At 37.3% G+C, this 25,576-nt stretch overlaps 1 protein-coding gene across 1 annotated transcript in view; it reads left to right on the top strand.

Annotated features, from left to right (window-relative positions):
• The window catches only part of PLCL1 (phospholipase C like 1 (inactive)), a 385,144-nt gene that overhangs the window by 331,409 nt on the left and 28,159 nt on the right, over positions 1-25,576 (top strand). The window contains exons 6-7 of the mRNA XM_082659029.1: positions 6,679-6,754; positions 8,821-8,930. Coding sequence (XP_082515155.1) covers positions 6,679-6,754; positions 8,821-8,930 — 186 coding nt within the window. The remainder of the gene's footprint in view (positions 1-6,678; positions 6,755-8,820; positions 8,931-25,576) is intronic.

Below are 25,576 nucleotides of genomic sequence, written 5' to 3'. Positions count from 1 at the left end.
CAAGAAGAAGATATAACAATTATAAATATATATGCACCCAACACAGGAGCACCTCAGTACATAAGGCAACTGCTAACAGCTCTAAAAGAGGAAATCGACAGTAACACAATAATAGTGGGGGACTTTAACACCTCACTTACACCAATGGACAGATCATCCAGACAGAAAATTAATAAGGAAACACAAGCTTTAAATGACACAATAGACCACATAGATTTAATTGATACTTATAGGACATTTCATCCAAAAACAGCAGATTACACTTTCTTCTCAAGTGTGCATGGGACATTCTCCAGGATAGATCACACCTTGGGTCACAAATCAAGCCTCAGTAAATTTAAGAAAATTGAAATCATGTCAAGCATCTTTTCTGACCACAACGCTATGAGATTAGAAATCAATTAAATGTAAAAAACACAAACACATGGAAGCTAAACAATACGTTACTAAATAACCAAGAGATCACTGAAGAAATCAAAGAGGAAATCAAAAAATACTTAGAGACAAATGATAATAAAAACACGACAATCCAAAACCTATGGGATGCAGCACAAGCAGTTCTAAGAGGGATGTTGATAGCAATACAATCCTACCTCAAGAAACAAGAAACATCTCAAATAAACAATATAACATTACACCTAAGGGAACTAGAGAAAGAAGAACAAAGAAAACCCAAAGTTAGCAAAAGGAAAGAAATCATAAAGATTAGAGCAGAAATAAATGAAATAGAAATAAAGAAAAGGATAACAAAGATAAATAATAGTAAAAGCTTGTTCTTTGAGAAGATAAACAAAATTGATAAACCATTAGCCAGACTCATCAAGAAAAAGAGGGAGAGGACTCAAATCAATAAAATTAGAAATGAAAAAGGGGAAGTTACAACAGACACCACAGAATTACATAACATCGTAAGAGACTACTACAAGCAGCTCTATGCCAATAAAATAGACAACCTGGAAGAAATGGACAAATTCTTAGAAAGGTATAACCTTCCAAGACTGGACCAGGAAGAAACAGAAAGTATGAACAGACCAATCACAAGTAATGAAATTGAAACCATGATTAAAAATCTTCCAACAAACAAAAGTCCAGCACCAGATGGCTTCACAGGTGAATTCTATCAAACATTTAGACAAGAGCTAACACCCATCCTTCTCAAACTCTTCCAAAAATTTGCAGAGGAAGGAAAACTCCCAAACTCATTCTATGAGGCCACCATCACCCTGATACCAAAACCAGATAAAGATACTATATAAAAAAAGAAAATTACAGACCAATATCACTGATGAATATATATGCAAAAATCCTCAGCAAAATACCAGCAAACAGAATCCAACAACACATTGAAAGGATCATACACCATGATCAAGTGGGATTTATCCTAGTGATTCAAGGATTCTTCAATATATGCAAATCAATCAATGTGATACACCATATAAACAAATTGAAGAAGAAAAACTATATGATCATCTCAATAGATGCAGAAAAAGCTTTTGACAAAATTCAACACACATTTATGATAAAAACTCTCTAGAAAGTGGGCATAGAGGGAACCTACTTCAACATAATAAAGGCCATATACGACAAACCCACAGCAAACATCATTCTCAATGGTGAAAAACTGAAATCATATCCTCTAAGATCAGGAACAAGACAAGGATGTCCACCCTCACCACTATTATTCAACATAGTTTTGGAAGTCCTAGCCACAGCAGTCAGAGAAGAAAAAGAAATAAAAGGAATACAAACTGGAAAAGAAGAAATAAAACTGTCACTGTTTGCAGGTGACATGATACTAAACATAGAGAATCCTAAATATGCCAGCAAAAAACTACTAGAGCTAATAAATGAATTTGGTAGAGTAGCAGGATGCAAAATTAACGCACAGAAATCTCTTGCATTCCTATACACTAATAATGAAAAATCTGAAAGAGAAATTAAGGAAAACCTCCCATTTACCACTGCAACGAAAAGAATAAAATACCTAGGAATAAACCTACCTAGGGAGACAAAAGACCTGTAAGCAGAAAACTGGAAGACACTGATGAAAGAAATTAAAGATGATACCAACAGATGGAGAGGTATACCATGTTCTTGGATTAGAAGAATCAATATTGTGAAAATGACTGTACTACCCAAAGCAATCTACAGGTTCAATGCAATCCCTATCAAATTACCAATGGCATTTTTTACAGAACCAGAAGAAAAAAAATCCTAAAATTTCTATGGAGACACAGAAGACCCTCAATAGCCAAAGCAGTCTTGAGGGAAAAAAACGGAGCTGGAGGAATCAGACTCCCTGACTTCAGACTATACTACAAAGCTACAGTAATCAAGACAATATGGTACTGGCACAAAAACAGAAATATAGATCCATGGAACAGGATAGAAAGCCCAGAGATAAACCCATGCACCTATGGTCAACTAATCTACAACAAAGGAGACAAGGATATACAATGGAGGAAAGACAGTCTCTTGAATAAGTGGTGCTAGGATAACAGGACAGCTACATGTAAAAGAATGAAATTAGAACACTCCCTAACACCATACAGAAAAATAAACTCAAACTGGATTGGAGACCTAAATGTAAGACCGGGCACTATAAAGCTCTTAGAGGAAAGCATAGGAAGAACACTCTTTAACATAAATCACAGCAAGATCTTTTTTGATCCACCTCCTAAAGGAAATAAAAACAAATATAAACAAATTGGACCTAATGAAACTTAAAAGCTTTTGCACAGCAAAGGAAACCAAAAACAAAACGAAAAGACAACCCTCAGAATTGGAGGAAATGTTTGCAAATTAATCATCAGACAAAGGATTAATCTCCAAAATATATAAACAGCTCATGCAGCTCAATATTAAAAAAAAAAAAACAAACCAATCCAAAAATGGGCAGAAGACCTAAATAGACATTTCTCCAAAGAAGACATAGAGATGGCCAAGAAGCACATGAAAAGCCACTCAACATCACTAATTATTAGAGATATGCAAATCAAAACTACAATGAGGTATCACCTCACACCAGTTAGAATGGGCATCATCAGAAAATCTACAAGCAACAAATGCTGGAGAGGGTGTGGAGAAAAGGGAACCCTCTTGCACTGTTGGTGGGAATGTAAATTGATACAGCCACTATGGAGAACAGTATGGACGTTCCTTAAAAAAGTTAAAATAGAATTACCATATGATCCAGCAATCCCACTCCTGGGCATATACCCAGAGAAAACCATAATTCAAAAAGATACATGGACCCCAATGTTCATTGCAGCACCATTTACAATAGCCAGGTCATGGAAGCAAGCTAAATGCCCATCGACAGATGAATGGATAAAGAAGATGTGGTACATATATACAATGGAATATTACTCAGCCATAAAAAGGAATGAAGTTGGGTCATTTGTAGAGACGTGGATGCATCTAGAGACTGTCATACAGAGTGAAGTAAATCAGAAAGAGAAAAACAAATATCGTATATGAGCATATATATGTGGAACCTAGAAAATGGCACAGATGAACCAGTTTGCAGAGCAGAAATTGAGACACAGATGTACAGAAGAAACGTATGGACACCAAGGGGGGAAAGCGGCGTGCGGTGGGTGTGGTCGTGGGATGAACTGGGAGACTGGGATTGACATGTATTCACTGATGTGTGTAAAATGGATGACTAATAAGAAAATAAACAAGTAAATAAACATTAAAAAAAAAGAACATGTAAGGTTATAGAAAAATGGAGAACCTAGGAAAAAAGACTAGAGACAAAAAGAAAGATTAGATTTCAAAAAAGACAATGTTGGGTTTGAGCAGGGATCTGTTGTGTACATGTGTGGGTTAATTAATACTAGAAAAAATAAGTATCGCAAAATAAGATAAGGAAAAGGTGATATCGATGGATAGATATGAAAATGGATAGATGAATCTGGGGATATAAAGTGGGGTCAACTGCTGAGCTGGCAAGAATGAGAAGTGAGAATTGGCCGGGGGGTAGTCTGTGATGAGACCAAACTTTGGGGGGTCGTCAGTGGAGTCCCACAAGAGTCAAAGCAGTGAGCATGGGCTAGTGTTTTAAGGAAAGATTGATGAGGTCAACCACTTGAAGGCCAATAGAGTATTTTGTTATTGTTTTTGTTTGCTTACTTTAAGGTAGGAGATGTTGTATGGAAAAGGGAAAAAGCAAGGGAGAGGTAGAAATTGTGATGAATAAAGAAGGGGTCATTAGGAATGGGTTCCTGAAGGGAAGAGGGAAAGGTGAGATTGGAAGTCAAGGTAGAAGAGTTGGCTTTGGCGAACAGGACACTTCCTTCTCAGGTTCTCACAAAAAGGCTGTGGCATTTTTGGATGTAGGAAGTACATTTTGTACTCAACACTGAGGAGATACTTAGTAAAATACTGCAAAAACAAAAAAGCTGGCCACAAATCAATAGAGTTTCTTTTCTTTTTTTTTAAATCAGTTAATGGTATCATATGTTCTCCACTGAGTGCAAAACCAAGAGAAATGAATGTCAGTCAAGATATTATCAAAGGAAATTACCAATGCTATCCCTTTTTGGAGTTTTTCTTGAAAAGGACATATTTGAACCTGGCTGAAATAGATTGATTACGGTCATGGCCTCGTGTTATTACTGATGGGCTGGGTCAGGTGACTTTGGAAAGCTACATTTCAGGCTCAAAAGACTGAATGTGTGAAGGCATGGCCAGGCTAGACAAAATCAGAGGGTGCTGTTTTTTCATGAAAATAAATGGATTCCAGGAAACCGGGATTTTAATTCCAGTTTGATCACTAATTAGTTCCATTTTTTGGACAAGGATTTTAACTTTTATAAGTCTTAGTTTCCTTTTTCACAAAATTAAGGGTGTGGTCCTGACAGCTAAGATTCTCTTAGCCTTAAAAATAAAATGATTCTAAAATTGTGCAGTATATTGGCTATTTTGCTCATGGTAAAGTCACAGAATGTGTTTGTTCTTTATGAAGGTTTCCCTTGCTTGAATTTTATGAAAACATTTTGTATGCTATCTGACTAATTTGGAACATCTGATAACTTTGAAAGTATTATGAAAACTCAATTGATGCTGCATGGGTAGATGCTAAACTTAGCATCTTTCTAAACTTAGAAAAGACTAAATCAGATTCCCTTCATATTAAATCTTTCTTTGCCTGTAAGTTTCCTTCACTTGGAAGCTGCAGTAACTCAGGCACATAACCATTTGAGAAATTGTTATTCAGAAGCATTCCACTTCCTCTTGGGAGTTGGAAGAGTTAATGCAGTTAAAAAGTTTGACGCAGCTTAGACCTTCTTGGGTGCCTAGTTTTATGGTTTTAATAGTCACTTTAGCCCTCCAAATAAGTCACTTCAAACTATCATTTTAGGTAGAAAATATCAGTAATTGAAGTTTGGTTGAATTAATTATCATGTGTCATTTAATCATTTGAGTAGACTTCCCTACTAGACTATGAACTTCATGGAGATAGAAATGTGTCTGTTTTTGCTCATCCATGTATCATACCCCTTGTAGTTACTACAGTGCTTACACATAGTGCCTGCTGAGTAGATATTTGTTAAATGAATGAATGATTTGATTTTACTTCTATAGAGTTGTTAGGCACTAAATATTCATGATTCAAATATTATTTTCCATTTGAAGATTTGTAGTCATAAACCACTTTATATTTGAAAGTGATTGTATAAAACTACAATCTTGTACAACAGCATTTAATTTTGAAGAATGTCTTACTCAAGACTTTTTATGTTCACTTTGGATTCTGCCTTGAACTCTCTTCAGATTATTGAGCCAGACAGATAAAACATGGAATAGTCAGACTAAAAGGTACAACATTTATTAGGAGTAGAAGAGTGGCTGGAAATTCAGGAAGTGTTTGCCTATTGGTGCCTTTCTTTAGTCATTTCTTCAGAAGGGCCCCAGTCCGTTGTCTTTCTGATCACAACTTCTTTACCTACTCTCATCTTCCCCCTTCTTCACATACAGATTTCTCTTTTCTTCATCTCTCCAACAGCTGTCCTATTTTCCCTACATCACTCAGTATATTAATTACTTCTTGGTCTTTTTTCTTTCTACCCAAATGTGGAGGGCAGGGACACCATTTCAGCATTGTTGCCTACAAGCTCTGTGGAATTGCTGGTGAATATGACCCACAGTTCATTCTTGCCAGTGGAGCTGGAGCCCTTCTCAACGAAGGACCAGGACTCCACCATCTTTGCACCACTTAAATCCAATTTGCCGACTTCACCGATGTGTCCTGTAGTTCTTTACCTCATCACTAGGTGATTCCCTGTTCTGATATCTCATTGCTGTTGTTCCAGTACCACTTGCCTTGATGTTGCAGTAACTTTGAGGCGAGGGGATAAAATAAGAGGTGTTCATGAATGTGATCTGGGACTTAAAAAGAGTGTGTATGCATTTATTCAACAGTTATTGATTTGGCACCCATGGTGTGCCAGGCATATTACATAAGTGGAGCAACCATAAGGTAGGTGACTCTAGCTGGTGTTAGAGTGGATGGGGCTTGGAGCAGAGAGCATCCTTCCCTCTCCCATCTCTTGTGGTTATGGCCAGGGTGCCCCATTACTGGCAGTTTCATGTGGGTCTTTATGTTGTCTTTCCAATGTGCCAGTTTAAGGATTTCTGACAACCACCTTTTTAATGCTTATTTTGTGACAGATGATCCAAGAGAGCCGGTTTCTCATAGAAATGGCAGACACAGTCCAGGAAAAGATCGTGCAGTGTCAGAAAGCAGGTAACCTTCCCCCCTTGCCCCCATTTCGTTTAGAAACCATAATGATGATTTTTGGCAGACTTTTAAAGTTTAGCTATACTTTGAGTTACGCTGAAGCCTTTGTTTAGTACAGAAGAGATCTACGTGATAGTAGGTAGGTGGTCTGTGTGTATATAGAGGGGGTATCTGAAGATGTCTAGAGAGGTGAGGGTTTCTGAATTTACTTTTGTGATTTGGGAACCGATCAAAGCCTTTTTATTACTGATATGGAAACTGTGGTTTCACATTGCCCCTTAAGAAACACTTTATTTGTACAGTTCGAACCATAATCTTGTTAACCTTCTAGGCTTTTGCCTCATTTACTTGTCCTCAGTTTAGATTTGTTCCTTCTTTAAGGGTGGGATGGGTCACATGTCTCTGATGGCACATTGCTCTGTTTATTTACTTTCACTTCATCCACACCCCAGTACTTTTATCTCTCTTGGATCCATGTTCTCCCTGATCCACACACACACACATTAGTGTGCAATAAGGAAGATGACACTGACAGTTGCTTGCTATATATGTATCTGATACACTAAGCACATATGCTATGTTATTTTGTCCTCATAACAACTCTGCAGTGTAGTCATCATTATATCCAATCTAGAGATGAGGCATCTGAGATTCTGAGAGATTGAGCGAATTACCCCAAATCCCATATCAACATGTGGTAGAGGTGACCTTTGAACCCAGACCAAACTTTGAAAATGGTGCTCTTCGCTACTGATCTGGAGGCTTAAATGTTTCCGTTGACAGGAAGCACGAAAATAATAATAATACGAAATACTTATATTATGCTCCTATGTACCATGCACTACTTTGAGAGTTTTGTATGTGTTGACTCATTTAATCTTCACACAGTTCCATGAGGTCAATACTCTTGTTATCACCATTGCACCACTGAGGAGACTTAATGGCAGAGAGTTTCAGGGATTCGCTCATGCTCACGTAGCTAGTCAGTGGTAGAGCCAGAGTGTAAGTCTGGGCTCTGCAGCCATGCTCTTACTATGTACTGGGCTTGTGATGTTAGCATCAGAAAAGTTAATGTGGTTTTAGGCTGCATTAATACAAGCCTAGTCACTAGAACTAGGAAGGTGGTGGTAAAACCCTATGTCATGTGGGCAACCTCAATCCCATTTTGAGAACGATGTTCCTGGATGTCATCCTTAAAGAGAAATTATAATAAGCTGAAACATGTTAGAATGTTTAATCTGGAGAAGGGAAAACTCTAGTAGACTTTATCCAACATCTTTCTTCAAATATTTAAAGGGCTGTACTGTGGAACAGAGATTAGACCTTGTTGTTCTGAGGCTAGCTAGCACCAAGGAGTAGAAGTTTCAGGGAGAGAGACTGGTTTGATATCAGTCACAGCTTTCCAAAGATGGAATGAGCTTTCCAGAAGAAAGTGTGATTCCCATCTCTGAGGTGCTAAGACAAAGGCTTAGGAGAGAAAGATGATGGTGATGTTTTTTTATAGTATTCAAGCTTGGGGGAATGGTTTAGCTAAAAATAACTTTAAGGCCATTCCCAAATCTGACACATTTGGGTGTTTCCAGGAATGCTATTTTAAAAAAGCTTTTTATTTTTACTCAACATTTACTAATTACCATTGTTATCTATGTGGGCTCCAGGCCTACTGTCAAGCCATATGGATGGTTCATAAGGCAAAGTAAGATATGTGCATCCTTCACATATGGTAGCCACTCACACATTACACCATTTTATATAAAAACCAGGCAGAGAACAAACAAGATGGATGCCACCTATTGGAAGAATTTGCTTCTTAACTTCTCATGTCTTTGTCTATGGCCCCTTGCTGTTTAAAATCTAATTTAATCTAATGCATTGATTATTTTTAGTTTCCCTTTAAGGATAGCCATTTGGTGGTGATGAACAGAATGAGAAGGAGAATTCAATTTTGGAATTTAGAGATTATGAGAAGGACAGAAATGGGAAATTATATTTTTACTGATAATATTTTCACAATAAAATGCCTGTTTTTCTGAAATTTATACGAAGAATTCTCTTATGTTCTCTTTTTAAAGGGATGGAGTTCCATGAGGAACTTCATAATCTGGGGGCAAAAGAAGGCTTGAAAGGAAGAAAACTCAACAAAGCAACTGAGAGCTTTGCTTGGAACATTACAGTACTGAAGGTAAATGAAGTACTCAGGTGCCCCTTTGTCTTTATTTTTCTCCTCATCTCTCCAATGTGTAGAGAAGCGTCAGTGGTTAAATACGGTGACTTGAATTTTTAATTAACACTTGACCTAATTAATTTGTGCTCTAAGTGACGGGAGATGCATACGGGGATTAACACACGGTTTGCCATAATAGGATAATGAGTTTTGTGGTGGAGGCAGAAGACAGCACGACCTAATTCTATTACCTGGTGTTTGTGTGTGTGTGGTTTACTCATACTTCTAGTCAAGTCAATATGGCTGTTCTGGTTTGTGGAAAGAATAACACAAAATGTTGCTGGAGAAGGATCCAACACAAGTGACTTGGAAAAGCTTTAAACTACAGAATATCTGGAGCCATTTAGGATTATTTGATTTTAGGAAGAGTCTCTATAAATACATTTATTTTTGCAAAAATTTTGGAAGTCAGTTTTTTGAGATTATGATTTGCTCCACTGAAAATTAATTTTAGGACTTCAAAGTAAAGATGCCACTTTTCATATTTTGTTACATGAATGGACAAATGATTTAGGCAGTTGGAATAGCTTATTCTTAGTAGTGTGATGGAGAAAAACAGCTACAAACAAAATTAATAATTGCTGACATTTAAAGAACGCTGATGCGCCAGGCGCTGTTTTACAAGGTTTATATGAATTAACATTTTAATACTTTCATTAACTCAATACTGTTATTATTCTCATTTTAAAAGTGAGAAAACCAAGGCACTGAAAACTTATGTATATTACCCAAGGTCACTCAGCTAGTAAATGGTGGAGCTGGAGTTTGAACCCAGGCAGTTGGCTCCAGAGGCTGCTCTACAGAGAGCACACGTTTATGTGAAAGTGCTAGGTGAACTGTAATACCTATCACAAATGTTTATTAAAAATTCAGTCCACACATATTTGTTAAGCTCCTACTATGTACTGGGCTCTCTGCTATGCACTGGGAACCCATGAAGAACAAAAGCGATACAGACCCTGACCTCGTGAGTTAACAGCCTGGGGGCAGGAGGTGGGGTGGGGGAAAATAGGTGTCATTTGCTTAAGAGGCAGGAACTCTAGTGTTACTATAAAGAGGAGCTTGTTTTATAACACCTGAGTACAACATGGCAGTGTGAGCCCTGATACAGACGCTTTCTGTTCAGCGTGTTTTTATGTGGGCTCATGAATGTGCTGATCACTGAGAAAGGAGCTACAGACACAAATATCAAAAAAGTAATACCTGGGCCTCCAGAACTAGTCTACTAGGGGAGACAGACGTGTGACTAATAGCAGCCATTGATTACTCAACACTTCACATGTGACGAGCACCCATGACTAAGTAGTTCATGTATGTTTCCTCCTTTCCTCTTCACAACAACTGTGTGACATTGCAGCAACTCACGCTGACCCTCTCCATCTCACAGATGAGGAAACTGAGGCTCAGGAAGGTTTTCGTTTCTTACCTTCAGCTAGTAGATGGCAGAACTGAGATGCTATATCATGCCCATCGTTCTAACCACTACCCTGTCCTCCTGCCTCCTGAAAGACTCAATCCATGTGACTGACTCCAGGCAGCCTAGTACAGGGGTGAGGGCACAGGCTCTGGGTGCAGACTGCCTGATAGCTGTGACGCTTTGGCCAAGTTATGTAGTCTCTCTGAGGGTGATAATAATACCTACACCCCAGGTTTTATAAGAATGAAATGAGATAATACATATAAAAATATCTAAGTCACAGTGCACAAAACTTGACATTATATCTATACCTATACTATTATTGTATATATATGCTATTACTTTTGCCAGGGTGAGGATGACCATTGGGATAAAAGTCTTTTGGTTTTTCTTAATTTAAATTTAAATTAAAAAATCAACTAATTAATTTTTTTAAATTGAGGTATAATTGTTAGTTTCTTTGTTAACTTCTGACTGAAGCCCATTCACTGTTTTCTGAGGTTTGTTTGTGTGTTTGGTTTAGTGACAGGAACTGATTGCTAGATGGGGCCTAGCAAATGCTGTACAAATCATTCTCAGACAGATCTTTTGAAACAGAATCAATCTTCTATTATTTTAGCTCATGTACCAGCTACTAGTGTTTCAGCTTGAGCACTAGGAACTTAAACAAGAATAGTGAACTTCTCCAAACTTCTATTTCCCTTCTCTCCCCCATTGCGTTTAGTGGACCTGTTAAGCTCTTTCCCCAAGTGCTAAACAAATGACCTCCTTGGAATTTGGATTTTTAGCTGAGGCACAAAGAGACCAGGCTTTTTTGGAGGTTGTGTACTCTAGTGGTGCCTCTCTGAGAAGAACCTCCTCTCTAAGGCTCTTCCTTTATTTCTTGTATCTTGGATCTGAAGTTCTTAGTTCCTTCTTTGTTCTCCAGTCTTCCTATTGATTTTCAATCTCCTAAAAATGCCCTTTTTCTTAAGTTTACTAGAGGCAATTTCCATTGCTTACAACTGGATGAATTAGTAACAACCACATTGGTAAGACATAATCACTGAAATAGTAGGATATGTCAAGGCTCACCTAAAAATTCTGCATTGCTTACTGAAAAGGTTTCCTTACACACAATTTTTACAAGTACTCCTCGATATCTAGGGGAAGAGAATGATGATTGACCAATATTTGTTGAACATGTGCGTTCAAGTAGCTAAAATATTTAATTCCAATGCAATTTCCAACAAGTAAGGGAGGATCTACAAAAAATGAGAAATGTGTCCTCAGGAAAATGGTGGGTGGGCAGCATGGAGCGGTAGAAAGGGACATTGACTTTAAAGGAAATTGAGCTGAGACTAAAAAATAAATTCTTTAGTTTGTGTTTTCTGCAATTCAAAATTACATTGATCTGATATTAATATATGACAGAGAAGCTGGAGAAAAATTTGCAGAGACAAAGATGAATAGCTCTGCAATATAACAAACATGAATTATACTTACAGCGTCCAAATTTTCAAAGCTAGAAATGAGGATTTATAATCCAGCATTAGCACTATGCATGGGTCCAGAGTAGGGAATTGCTTAGCAGATCTTTTGCATCTCCCCACACTTTTGTCACATGCCAATAGCCAACTATTACAGTCATTTTCCTCCTCTTCCTTTCTTTCTCTTTCACTTCTGAGCATAAAATTGAAGTCTTTAAATAGCTTCTGTGTTCATTTGGGATGATATGATGATGCAGGTCTCAATGACTCAGTCTGCAGTGTCTTTTCCAGATAATCATTGGACAAAGATAGCTCTATCTCAATCCACCCTCACGAATTAACTGTTCCTTCCATCTGTCTTTCTCCATGCTGTCCTTCATAAAAGAGTTTTGTTTGGTTATTAGCATAATATTAAAATCTTACAATGAAAATTTTTCCTGTTCTTTACGTCTTCCAGAAAGAGATACTACAACTTCACCTGCACAGCCAGTTTATTGTAGTAAATTATTATCAACCTTGGAAGTATTTTGCTAATGAGAATTCTGAAGGTCTCTTGGAAAAGAGATATGAATTTATACTATATCACTGATAAAACGTAATGTATCATGAAGTGGAATTTATTTAAAATTTTGGACTCTATCCAGAATGATTTAATTCTTTAAGTACAAAAAGAATTTCATTAAAAGGTGGTCACACTTATAAAACCGAAACTAGTAAGAACCTGAGAGTAACATTTTAGCGAGTTTCCCAATATATATATTTCTAACTTGGCCTGTCGGCTATTTTAAGGAACTAAATTCCATTATCTTAACATTTTCAAAAGTTTGATGAAAAAATCAATTCTCCAAGCTGGAGAAGTGTCAAGTAGAGATATATAAAAAAAAATTGAAGAAATATAATTAATAAACATTTTATTATAATGGAAAAGCTATGAAGTAGGTGATCACTAGAGCTTACAAATAAATAAAAGGGTTAAGAAGTGGCTGACTTCTTATTTGTTCATGAATTTCATTGATTACTAGTTGAATGACATGTGTTAAATAAATTATGAATAGACGATTTCTTCATCAATGGACACTTCTATTAATTGATGTGTATCTATACTTTCCCTAGATAGATTTCCAGCTTATAATTTAATGCGTTTCATTGTATGCCACAAAAAACTGGGTCTCTTTTATAGATTTATGTTCAGTAGATATGACTAATCTTTTTCCACCTAACTTTTTGGCTTTCCATCACTGCTTAAGCTTTGCTCCTTCTGTTTTTATCTTGACAACATTTTCATTTTCCTTGGGAAGAGCAGAGTCTAAAGCTCCTTGGGTACTTGTGTTTCTAATTCAGACAGATTCTCTTGCTCAGTCCCTAAATTTTAGGCCCTCACATCTCTGGGGAATCTTGCTACATAAGGGAAATTACATGGATGTCAGTAATATGCTTTCTGATAGAGCCTGCAAACACATCTGAAGTCTTTGCTCATTGTTGAGAGGCAGGAAAAGAAGGGAAACAAGATTATGGGCTAATGGGAAAAGAAGTATGAGAAGAGGCATCCATTTCTGAAAGACTGAGTGACAGAAAAAATGGGGTCACCCTCAGCAGAAGGACCGTAGATATTTTAAATCATTCTCTGAGATACTGTGTGTGTTGGGGGGATCCAACCAGGCTCTACTGGTGGCCATAGTGACTATACCCCTGGGGGCTGCTCTGAGGTTATATAAAGAAGGAACATGTCCAGGGTCCTCCATGTCATCCACTGAGAAATTCTCCAATGGTGTTCTGTCAGCTGCTGGCTGTTGTTATAGTAGAGGCTGGAGAAAGGCTAGGTTTCTACCTGAGCCAACTCTTTCAGAAAAGAACAGCTACTTATGAAGTCTAGAAACAGACCTCCACTGACAACAATGCATTAATAATAAACTATTCTTCATGTTGACGTTACTATCAATTATTAAGAAACATAAAGTGGTCAAGAGTACAGACTCTGGAGCCAGATACTTTCTAGCTGTGTGGTCTTGGGAAAATTTCTTTTTGTCTCTACGCTTCTGAATCAATTAGAATATGCCAGATTGTGTTGTGGTAACAAAAATGAAAATCTCAGTGGCTTAAAACAATAGCTTATTTCTTGCTCACACTGTTTGCCTACCAGGGTCAGCAAGGGTCAGTTAGGAGCTCAGGCTAATGGGCACTCTACCTCAACTAATCCATCTATAATCCTAGAGGTAGGGAAGCACAAATTGGTTTTAAACTTTTCTGCAAAGTAGTGTCACATGTCTCTTCTATTTAAATTTGACTGGCCAAAGTAAGTCAAATGGTCATATCTCACTTCAGTGGAGTTGAGAAAGTATATACTTCCTCAAGGAAGGGAAGCAGATGTTGGTGAATATAATCTAGTAGTGACAGGTTCCTCAGCTATATCCACCTTTAGTCATAGGACTAAATGAATTAATGTCTGTAAAGTGCTATCTGAGATATAAGAAATGCTATGTAAGAGTTTGTAGGCACTCAGTGCTTACAGCGAGCAGTTAAGTGATTTTCACACAACATATTAAGTAATCTTAAGGGTCACCCTGTAAAGTTACTATTATTACACTCATTTTACAGATAGGAGAACTGAGACTTGAGAGGTTAAGTAACCTTCCTGTTGGCATACGGATGCTGAGTGACGGAGCAAGGATCTAACTCCAAAGCCCATGCTGTTAGCCCATTATGCTAAGTTGCCAGAGTATATATAGCCCCATAATAATGATGGCTTGTATTAACTGAGTACTCTCTGTGTCTCAAATATTATACTAAGTGCTCTATTATCTTCATCCACGAGGGTGAGTGTCCTGTTCAGCTAACATGAGTATTCCAGCCACCTTGACAGTGTATTCCTACAATGCAGAACAGTACTTTGAGAGAGTGTAGCTTGGGAACATCAGTTCTCCTTGTTCTGACACTACATTCACCAAGCAACTCTGTTCTCAACTTGACTTCCCAAGCACACTTTTCCAGTGAAGATGGAATGAGTTGATCAAGTGACATAACTAGTCCCATCTGCCTGGCTGTCTCTTTGTAAATGAGTCAGTTAACTTCCTTTTTTTAAATCAGTCCATCTCCTATGAGCTTGGTTAGCGTGAATCAGCTCCCCAGGGCCTGATCACTGCCGAGTGATTGGATGCAACTGAGCCCCTGGACAGATACCACTGAGGTTAAGAAAACAAAACAAAATAACAACAAAAATACAAAAGCAGAAGGCCAGATCCTGGACCCACCTTGAGAACCCAGGGAAAGATGGGGGATAAGTATCGCAGTGAATCATCGAGACAGCCCCCGGTTTCTCTTGGACAGCTCTACTCTTTATTGGCTTTCAGTCTAGCTGTTGCCAGCCTCCGCATCTTGATGAGACAGAGGAAACTTAAGAGCCGTGCTGCCAGCAAAAACTTTGCGAAGACCATACTCCTGTTCATATTCCTTCCTTCGCCCAGCCTCTACAGCCTCAGTTCTTCCTCTCAGGGCCTCCATCTTTCCTGTATCATCTAAGCTGTCAGAGCAGAAGTCCTGGAATCTTCTTCCTTTGAATAACAAACCTGAGTTGATTTAGAAGTGAGGTGAAGTCCCTATAGGTAAATTCCTCAGGTTTCACTAAGAAAGGAGCCTCCTGAGTGGCAAAGCTGAGGAGCCTTTAAGTCACCGATCTTGAGAAGCAAGGTTCAAAGTGTTTAAACAAAGTTTTAAATTCCGTTAAGTCTAAGGAAAATACTTCCTAGTGATACATATAAAATAACAAATTCTTGGGCTGTGAATTCCCGTCTGTGTTACCTTAGCATTATGTAAGGGTTTAGACCTATAGAAAGTTGGACTATGAGTCTAGGAATCTGCAACTGATTAATATAATTTTTAAAAATTATCTTCTCTGGGGCTAGATTTTTCTCACCTAAAAATAAGATGAGACTGTATGACTGCTGGAATCCTTACCCATCTTTACATTTTATGATTGTATGTTATTTTCAGTCTTTTTCTGTGGCTAAACTACATTACATTCTTAAAGACATTGATCCTTTTGTCACTAAACCTATCAATAACATAAATCTTTCTGCTTATATATCGTCTCTGTTATGTCTTGCTCCGACTACTTTTTTTAAAACCCATGACACTATAAAACCCTAATTATACTCAGTTTCTATCCTTACTTCCCACAGTCTCCCACTATTATCCCTCCTACTGTTACCGAACTCAGGATTAGCTGCTCGCTGCTCAAACGCCAGTAATTCGAGAGGCAAGTGTTAATAGAAAGGAAAGGTGCTTTAATCAGAAAAGCCAGCAGTCTGGGGAGAAGGTGGACTGGTGTCCTGAGACCAACTCTGAAGATTTTGCTCTGCCATGATGGTTTTTTAAGGGAAAATGGGGGGAAAGTATCTCAGTGAATCATCGAGAGAGGAGGTTGGGTCATCGTTCTCCACTGTGTGCAGTCCAGCTGACTTTTCAAATGTTATCTTGCCAGAGTGATCTGCCTGCAAGATTGCTTAGGGGGCTTTGGGGTAGAGGGCTAAACATTCTTTAACTACTTAATTTTTCTTTCTTACTTCTTTTTATCTATGAGAAATATCAACAGGTTAGGCAAGTCATGGTGTGCATTCGGGAAAGTATAAGTCAGGAGTTGTTTCAATTGCTTAGTGATCTCATTCCTATAATTAGGTTCTTTTACAGTTAGAAGGGAACAGAAATGGGCAAACAGGAAAGGGGCAAAAGAGATGCTTTTAATTCCCTGCTGTCAAACATCATCCCATTTTTATGGGATTGGGGTGAAGGTCCATCTTCTGTAACTTCTTTGTGCTGACATAGGGTGCTGTATTCTCAGAGTGAAAGATGTCAACATGGGTCTGTAGCATCTCTTTGCTGACAATTTTAGTTGCCTGCTTACATATATGGGCAGAGCAAGCTACAATTATTTTGATGCCCACAAAGATATAGATTATTATGAGGAATAACGTTAATCCCATTCTCTTGAGGCCAGTTCTTGGAATTGTGCTAGCCATAGATTCAGTACTGCTCAAGATAGAGCAGCTTATGTCATGCCTTCTAGTGGCCGTTACGGTATCTGTAAAATGACTCAGGAATTTGCATCAGACACTGAGTCTGTGACTCTATTGTCCTAATCATTAACTATTCAAACCTGCTTTTTTGTGACTCTGGGAGGCCTGGGAGACTTCAGCTTTTCTACCAACAAGAGGCAGAGGACATAGAGGGGCTTTTGTACTTGGTGGGGGTATGGGGAGACTGCAGGGTTCTGCTTGGTTCCACTACTGCTGTCTTCTCCCTTCCTGACTGATTTTTCCAAATAAGATGGTCTCTACCTACCATCTTGTTGGGAATTTTTTTCTGATTTTTTTTTAATTGTGGTAAAATACATAAAACATAAAATTTACCATCTTAAGCATTTTTAAGTTCAGTGGTACTAAATATATTCATAATGTTGTGCAACCGTCATCCCATCCATCTCTAGAACTCTCCTCATCTTGTAAAACTGAAACTCTGTATTCATTAAACAATAACTCCCTGTTACCCCCTCCTCCCCAGCCCCTGGAAACCACCATTCTACTATCTGTCTCTGATTTTTGACTACTCAAAGTACCTAATATAAATTGAGTAATGCCTTTTTAAGGCTGAATAATATTCCATTGTATATAAATACCATATTTTGCTTATCCACTCATCTGTTGATAGACACTTGGACACTTCCATGTTTTAGCTTTTGTGAATAATGCTGCTATGAACGTGGGTGTACAAATATCTCTTTGAGACCCTGATTCCAATACTTATAGATATATACCCAGAAGTGAAATTGTTCGATCATGTGGTAATTCTATGTGTTTTTTTTTTTTGAGGAACCACCATACTGTTTTCCACATCAGCTGTTCCATTTTACATTCCTACCAACAGTGCACAAGAATTCTGATTTCTCCAAATTCTCACCAACACTTATTTTCTGTTTTTTTGATAGTAGCCACCCTAATGGGTATAAGGTGGTATATCACTGTAGTTTTGATTTGCATTTTCCTAGTGATTAACGATGTTAAGCATCTTTTCATGTGCTTATTGGCCATTTGTATATCTTCTCTGGAAAAATGTCTATTCAAGTCCTTTGCCCGTTTTTGAATTGGGTTACCTGGGGTTTTTTTGTTATTGAGTTTTCTAAGTTCTCTATGTATTCTGAATATTAATCCTTTATCAGATATATGATTGGCAAATATTTTATCCCATTCTGTGGTTTGCCTTTTTACTCTAATGATACTGTCTTTTAATGCACAAAGTTTAAAATTTTTCATGAAGTCTTATTTGTCTATTTTTTCTTTTGTTGCCTGTGCCTTTGGTGTCATATCCAAGAAATCATTACCAAATCCAATGTCATGAAATTTTGGCCTATATTTTCCTCTAAGAGTTTTATAGTTTTAGTTCTTAATTTAAGTCTTTGATCCATTTTGAGTTAATTGTTGTATATATTGTAAGGTAAGGGCCCAAATTCATTCTTTTGCATGTAGATATCCAGTTTTCTCAGCACCATTTGTTGAAAAGAATATTCTTTCCCCATTGAATGGTCTAGGAACCCTTGTCAAAAATCATTTGATCATATTTATGTAATGGTTTATTTCTGGGTTGTCTATTCTATTCCATTGGTCTATGTGTCTGAGTTTATGCCAGTACCACACTGTTTTGATTACTGTAGCTTTGTAAGTTTTAAAATCATGAAAACTTACAAAGTTTTTGTTATTCTTTTTCAGGATTGTTTTGGCTATTCAGGGTCTCTTGAGATTCCATGTGAATTTTAGGATAGGTTTTTCTATTTCTGCAAGAACGTCATGGGGATTTTGATAGGGATTGCATTGAATATATAGATTGCTTTTGGTAGTATTGACATCTTAACAATATTGTTTTCCTGTTGGGAATTTTTGCAAACAGAGTGATATTTTATTCTTTCTTTTGTTCTTCAAGGCCATCCTGCAGTGAAAATACTCAATAAACAGTATAGAGGTTCTAATAATTAAAGTCAGTTTATAATTCACAGAAGTTCTTCTACTCTGGAATTATAGATTATAGTCTGTTAAACTCCATAGGTTAAGTGCTCTGTAATAAAAAGCAGATTGTACAGAGTGGACCATATAAGTAGTCACTACCTTAACACGTACTTGTCTGTCTGTTCACCTATCCAGCCAGCTAGCTATGTATCTATCTACTCAAAGACTTACCTGTCAACCTAAAGAGTTTTCTACATTGTTAGGTTAAGTGTGCCTAATAGCTAGTGGAAGGAATGTTGTGTATTGACCTAGTATATATCTTCTCTAGGTTACATTTATTTAAAAATTTGTCAGTTTATTTAAAAATGTATTTTAATTATTTGGCCTGTTAAATGTTTTTAAAATAATATTTTAATTTTGGTGAGCAGTTATGGTACTTGTCATGCTGGAAATGTTTGGTAACTGCAACTGGGAAAGGCAAAACAGTGATGATGCCAAAATTGAGGATCTGATTCTAGTGGCAGCCGGTTTAGTCTCACTCAACTTAGCAAGCCTCGACTCACTTGTAATCTCAGCCAGCTGCCTTACAATGCATGTCATTTTATCATCAGGAAGAAGGTGGCAGGTGAGAGAGAATGAATGGATAAGTACTAGAAAAACAACTGTGGTCTCACGTGTCAGTACCATTATCTTTACACACAAAAGAAAATATTATTAGACCTTAAGAAGAGTATGCCTTTAGAAGGCATAGCATCTATTCCAGGGGTTTTATAAGCTAAGTTTGAGGTATTTATACTCAGACTAGGGGTTTGAAAAGGTACTCCTAGACACATTTTTAGAACCTTGTTATTGTTTGGCTTATTAGTACAGAATAAAGATCTTTTATTCCATTGCAAGAAGTTGATTTAATTTATTTCCACTTTAACATCTGTAAATAAGAAGGTGCACAACATAAAAGAGGCCTCTAAGCCATAAATTAGCAAATAGTAATTTTGGGCTTTTTTTGGGTAAAACCACATTCATATATTCAGTAAATACCTATAAGCCCCTATTGGGTTCTGAGTTCTATGCCTAAGAATGTACTCATGAATGAAAAACATTCATGAATGAAAACATGGTCTCATGGGGCCATGAGACCCATAGTTGGGGCTGTCATTAATAATCACACATTGCATATTATATTCGTCACTGTGATGAGTGCTGTGAAGGAGAAGTATGAGAATGTGTAATGGGATTTGACCTAATGGGAGGTCAGGGAAGTCTTCCATGAGGAAGTACCAGTTGAACAGGGAGTAAATATCTTTAGCCTTCCATGGATTCCAAAACCCTGCCTTATATCTTGATACTTGAGTGTGGTTGCCAAAACAATCTGAAAATAATGGTGAAAAGAAAACAAATCAAAATAAAAATGTGGTAGACATCCTCAACTTGGTCTGTGGAGTTCTAAACTGCCTGCCTCGCTCATTACCACTCATTAGCATCATAGCTAATTTGTTAGTATATCAAATCTGGTCATGAGTCATATAGTTAATTACATGTGAATTTAATCATCTATCTCCTAAAAAATGATCTGCAGCAACATTCTCTGTCCATGTGTATCCATAAAATTCATTTGACAGCTTGTAGTTGTAGAGGAGGATGTTTAAAGGTTGGTTTTTGAGAGATTTCTGTGATTTAAAGCTGAAAAGATGCAGAGAGAGCATTATAGAATACACAGTATGAACTGTATTAGTGTTAAAAAAGTAAAGTCTTTTTTTAAAGAGTATAATTAATGCATGTATAATAATAAAAAATCACAAATCTAAAATGTTATTCCAAACAGCCCTTGTCCAACAATATAGGAGGGTTCAGATGGAAAGTTAATGCTTCTTAGCAATAAGCAGGCTGGTTACATGGTGTCTAGATTTCTGCCTGGGGTGGCTGCATCCCAGCTGTGTTGCCTAGGAGTTTAGTATAGATAAAAGCCAGGCTGTTGATATGATTATGGAAGCACAGACCACTTTCCTTTATCTACAGTAGAACTAAATTTAGTGTCTCTTGGGGGGGTCCATTTTTTTTTGGATGAAAGCTCCACTTCATAATGATTTTGAATAATTCAAAAATGGCAGAATCCAAATGAATAGATGCATTATAGACTTTGCTCCAACTTGTGAGGTTATGGAAGGTCTTGCTTTTCTTGCAGGAAATTTTTTTTTTTTTTTTTTGCGGTACGCAGACCTCTCACTGCTGTGGCCTCTCCCGTCGCGGAGCACAGGCTCTGGACACGGAGGCTCAGCGGCCATGGCTCATTGGCCCAGCCGCTCCGCGGCATGTGGGATCTTCCCGGACCGGGGCACGAACCTGTGTCCCCTGCATCAGCAGGCGGACTCTCAACCACTGCGCCACCAGGGAAGCCCAGGAAAACTTTTTTTAGAGGAAATATGTTTCTTACACACAGAGTCTTAGTCTAAGGTGAGTTTGATGTCCTTACTCTGTTAACTATTTTCTTCAATTATATGTGGAAAGAAAACATTGGTAGCAAAAGTGCTTCATTCTAACTTCTTATATAGCCCTTTTAGGTTTTTCAGACACAAGCTCCTCTTCTTTCCTTGTTACTCTAGGGAGAAGAAGATGGGATACATCTATCTAATTTCCTCATTCTTAACCCAAATCAGAGCAGCGTGAGCGCACTACTCTGAATGTATATGTAAGTGTGGTGTGTGCATTGTCAGGTAAAGACAAACCCAGACTTAGGTAAAGAGAGATATTATTTAAAAGGATTATTGCAGTATGGGGAAGGGGACCATTGCAGTAAATAGGGAGAATGATCCTTCCATAAAATCTGTAAGCTTCTTAAAGGTCAGACAAAAACAATTTTTCTTTTACTGGAAGGGGCAAACAAGGCTAGAAGAACCAGGTCTGGGGAAGGGGTGGCTGAGTGGTATGATCCTGAGAGGCCGTTAAGAAGGGGCTGAATGCTGACTTAGGCTGGGGAGAGGGTCGAAGATCGGGGCCTGAAGGGAGGAGAGAAGCTTAACTTAAGTTTGGCTCAGTCAGGGAATTGTATTTTGTCCAAATTGGTTAATGTATTTTGTCCAAATTGTTTAATGGGTACAAACAGTTCAGCTAATCATTTCCGAAAGGGAACTTGGAGGATCTGTGTCTGGCATAGGTAAACAAGGAGGGCATCCATGAGTCTTATCTAAGTCACATGGGGAAGGGTGGCTCTGGGCAGTAAGCCATTTCCTGGAACGCAAAATGCTGGGGTTTCTTAACCATCCCTGTTTTCCAAGAACATAGGGCTCGGATAAAGTTTAACATTGTCAACATACACACATACATATAGAAATATGTGTATAAGAAATGTTATAGTGTGTGTGTGTGTGTGTGTGTGTGTGTGTATGTGTATGTATACATACACACACACATATATATACATATCTGTAAATATTAATGTGTAAAGAACATTTTAGGGTAAGAATAATGAAATTAGATATTACTCTTTTAAAGCCATATTGAAAAGATCATACTTTCCCTCAATCCAGAAGTGATTATCTTCCAGTTTAGTTAGACTTCTCTTATTTTAAGTAGGTCTAGTGTGCTCAAATATACAGCATGTATGAGATTACATATTCATGGTAACAGACTGGCGTTGGGGGTGGAGGGATTTTTTTCTCCTTTATTTCCCACTTCTTGTAAAACAATTTTCTATTTTTAAATCACTCCGCATATATTAGTGATACTTTAAGCATCTGTAATAAGTGGAGGTACCTTTTCACTAACACAGAATAATTAGGAACTGAATTTCCCATTTAAGGAAGAATCCATGGCTTTATGAGAAGATTAGTTACAGATTTTTTGAAAAAGAAATATCTTTGGATTTTTAAAACTAAGTTTAGTTTATTTAGGTTCATAAAAAAATCTACACGTAACTGTTCAGAAAAGTATTTGAATAAGAAAGAAACACTTATCATCATCATCATTATCGTTACAATCATCATATTAATGTTTTGAAAGATAATTTTGGAAAGGAAAAGACTCCCTGTCACAGAACTATGACTTAAAATTGAGTCTTAAACTTTTTCATTATCATATGATTTTATGGAAAGGTTATCAAATTATTAGGTAGAAACTGCTTGCTTTCAGAGACAAAAAAGTATAGGTTTCTTTCTAGCTAAAGAGAATCGTTCACTCTACAACAAAATACACTAACCCCTTCTGATTTGGTTTGTCAATCTGCCACGACAAAGCTATGTCTTCTAAAATTAGCCAAACTCTTTGAGTGTTTATTTAAGATACTATTCTCAATGGAGTTTTGAGTCAATGGACTCAGGGATGGAAAGTTCTTAAATTACTTCACAGTGTATTCCAGGATAAAAAGATTGCCATCCAAATCTCTCAGAGGTACCCTTTAATCAACTAGAATACCCTAGATCTCCCAGTTGTCTGCTACTCAGCAGCTGACATTATGGAAAAACTAGAATTAAATGGGTTTATAAATCCTGTTGCCTGAGACATATTAATCTTGTGGGCCAAAAAAGAAGTTCCTGATCAATTCCTAACAAATCTAGTTTCAGAAAGTTGAGCTTTTTTCCTCACACATGCATTAAGAGATGTATTTCTCACATACATTTGAAATACACAAGATGCCTTAAAATTATGGCCTGGGTTTCAGCAGCCATTTCTGATTGCTTTGGGTCAGAAATATGGGTTTGTCTCACTGTAATTTTCTACTTCTCCAGATTTAATTGAGCTTCACTTTTTTTTAAAAGCAAAAATATATAGAGAGGGAAGGTTGAAAGTTTTAGAATTACTCGTGCTCTCTGGTGGGTATATTACTGAATCAGTAGTTTATTCCTTCAGACTGCTTTGATGAGTACATTTTGAACATCATGGAAAAGTCATATTGATGTTTGAGAGCTATAGACAGTTTATTTGCTGGTGAAATCATGGCTAGTTGCACATGACTTCCTCATTCCTTTATCTTCCAGATGGTTCTTTACACTTATTAAAAATGTTGGAGGAAACAGACTCTTTTGTTTATTGTGGACTTGATATCAACCAAGAAACTGATACCCCAGCCTGCTAAAAAATGAAGCTGGCATGTAAATTCTTGTGTATGAAAAGTGTGTTTTAATTGTAGCTATGGCTTAATATTAAGTCTGAATAAATGAGACTAAAGATTCTTAACAATGTATATTGTGTATCCTCTGAGTCAGCCTATAGAGTCTTTTTATGCAATCTGAAACCAGAGAGGGAAAAACCAGCAACTTCCTTCCTCTTCTTTTTTATCTATAACACATTTTTGTCCGGGAGAGGAAGAATACCATTGAAAGAAACAATTATGTGTATATATAGTGTGTGCTGCTGTGTGTGTGTGTGTGTGTGTGTGTGTGTGTGTGTGTGTATGTGTGTGTTATAACATAGCCCCCTGACAGACACTTATATTAAACAATCCATTTACTAACCTCACTCATTGTAAGCTCTGTAATAATACATGTAGATATAATAATAATATTGGAGAAATGACATCTCTTCTGAGTTTTTGGTTATCTAAAAGTATCCTCAGTTGTTCTTGTGAAAAACATAAAAGTGTATAACAATATGATAATTACAAACATTACCAGGGTGGAAATTCCATTTCTGAATTTTGGAAAGTACTGTCTTAGCCTACTAAATTACAGTTATATCACTCAGACTGAATCATTTCTGTCATCCTTCACTTACCAACCACCAACGTACAGATTATTGGGTTCGTCTCAGAAACATCTTATTCTTGAACTTCCTCTCTGGTCAGAGGGAAAGGGAGCAAATAGTAAAGTGATTACCACTGTTTTTACTCTTTAAATAACTGCTCCTGGGAAGGTCATTTCCTTTGGCTCCTTTGTCAAGGATACCCAGGAAGAGTTTTCACAGGAGACTCTGAACTACAGCTGGCCTCGATAATTAATCACATGAGACTTTATGAATTTCAGTGAAGTTAAATATCAGTACAACTAAAATTATCTTCCTGGAGCTCTTGACTGCACATTTCTACACCAGCATAGTCTCCTTTTTGCAACCCAAGGTTTAACAATCTGATCCTTGAATGGGGCAGAGCTGCTATGCAGTAATATTACCGTACGAGTTGTGTACTACACAGCTCTAGGGGGCGCCATTCCCTTTGAGCCTATGTGAATGATGCCTTCTGGATTTGTCACATAGCTGCCATGAAATGGTCAATGTAATCATTTTTCTGTCTCTAGACTTCTGTTTCCCATGAAGTTTTGGGGGAGTGTCCTTAAGTATTTATTACTTATATTAATTTTATTTATTGCCTACTACAGTGATTTTTCCTACTAAGATTTACATTTAGGAGAAGTCTTTAGTAATTTCCAAGGATCCATGTGCAGTGTGTGTCTTCTTGTGAACCTGCCACTTAATTTGTCTGTTGAAGCACAGTAGAGAAGCTCAACAATCCAGAGTATTAGATACATCAGGTGAGGAAATTTCATTTGTAGCTTAGCTAGGTCTTAACTTTAATTGGTTTTGACAACCAAACTTGGTTGATTCCATTTGTAACTCCAGATGACAGAAACAAGAGGCATTGGAAAAATAATATCCAATCCTCATTTCAAGTCTAATACAAGCTTGTGAGAGAAAATTTAATTAATATTTTTTTAATCTTCAGGAAAGAATGCTCTAAATTCATTTAAGAGGATTAAAAAACACAAACAAGCTTTTTTTTTTGCGGTACGCGGGTCTCTCACT

The sequence above is a fragment of the Grampus griseus genome (genome assembly GCF_964374135.1).
Source record: "Grampus griseus genome assembly, chromosome: 7".
NCBI classification, from domain to species: Eukaryota; Metazoa; Chordata; class Mammalia; order Artiodactyla; family Delphinidae; genus Grampus; species Grampus griseus.
The sequence above is the reverse complement of the archived record's forward strand: the minus strand, read 5'-3'. Positions and strand labels throughout refer to the sequence as shown.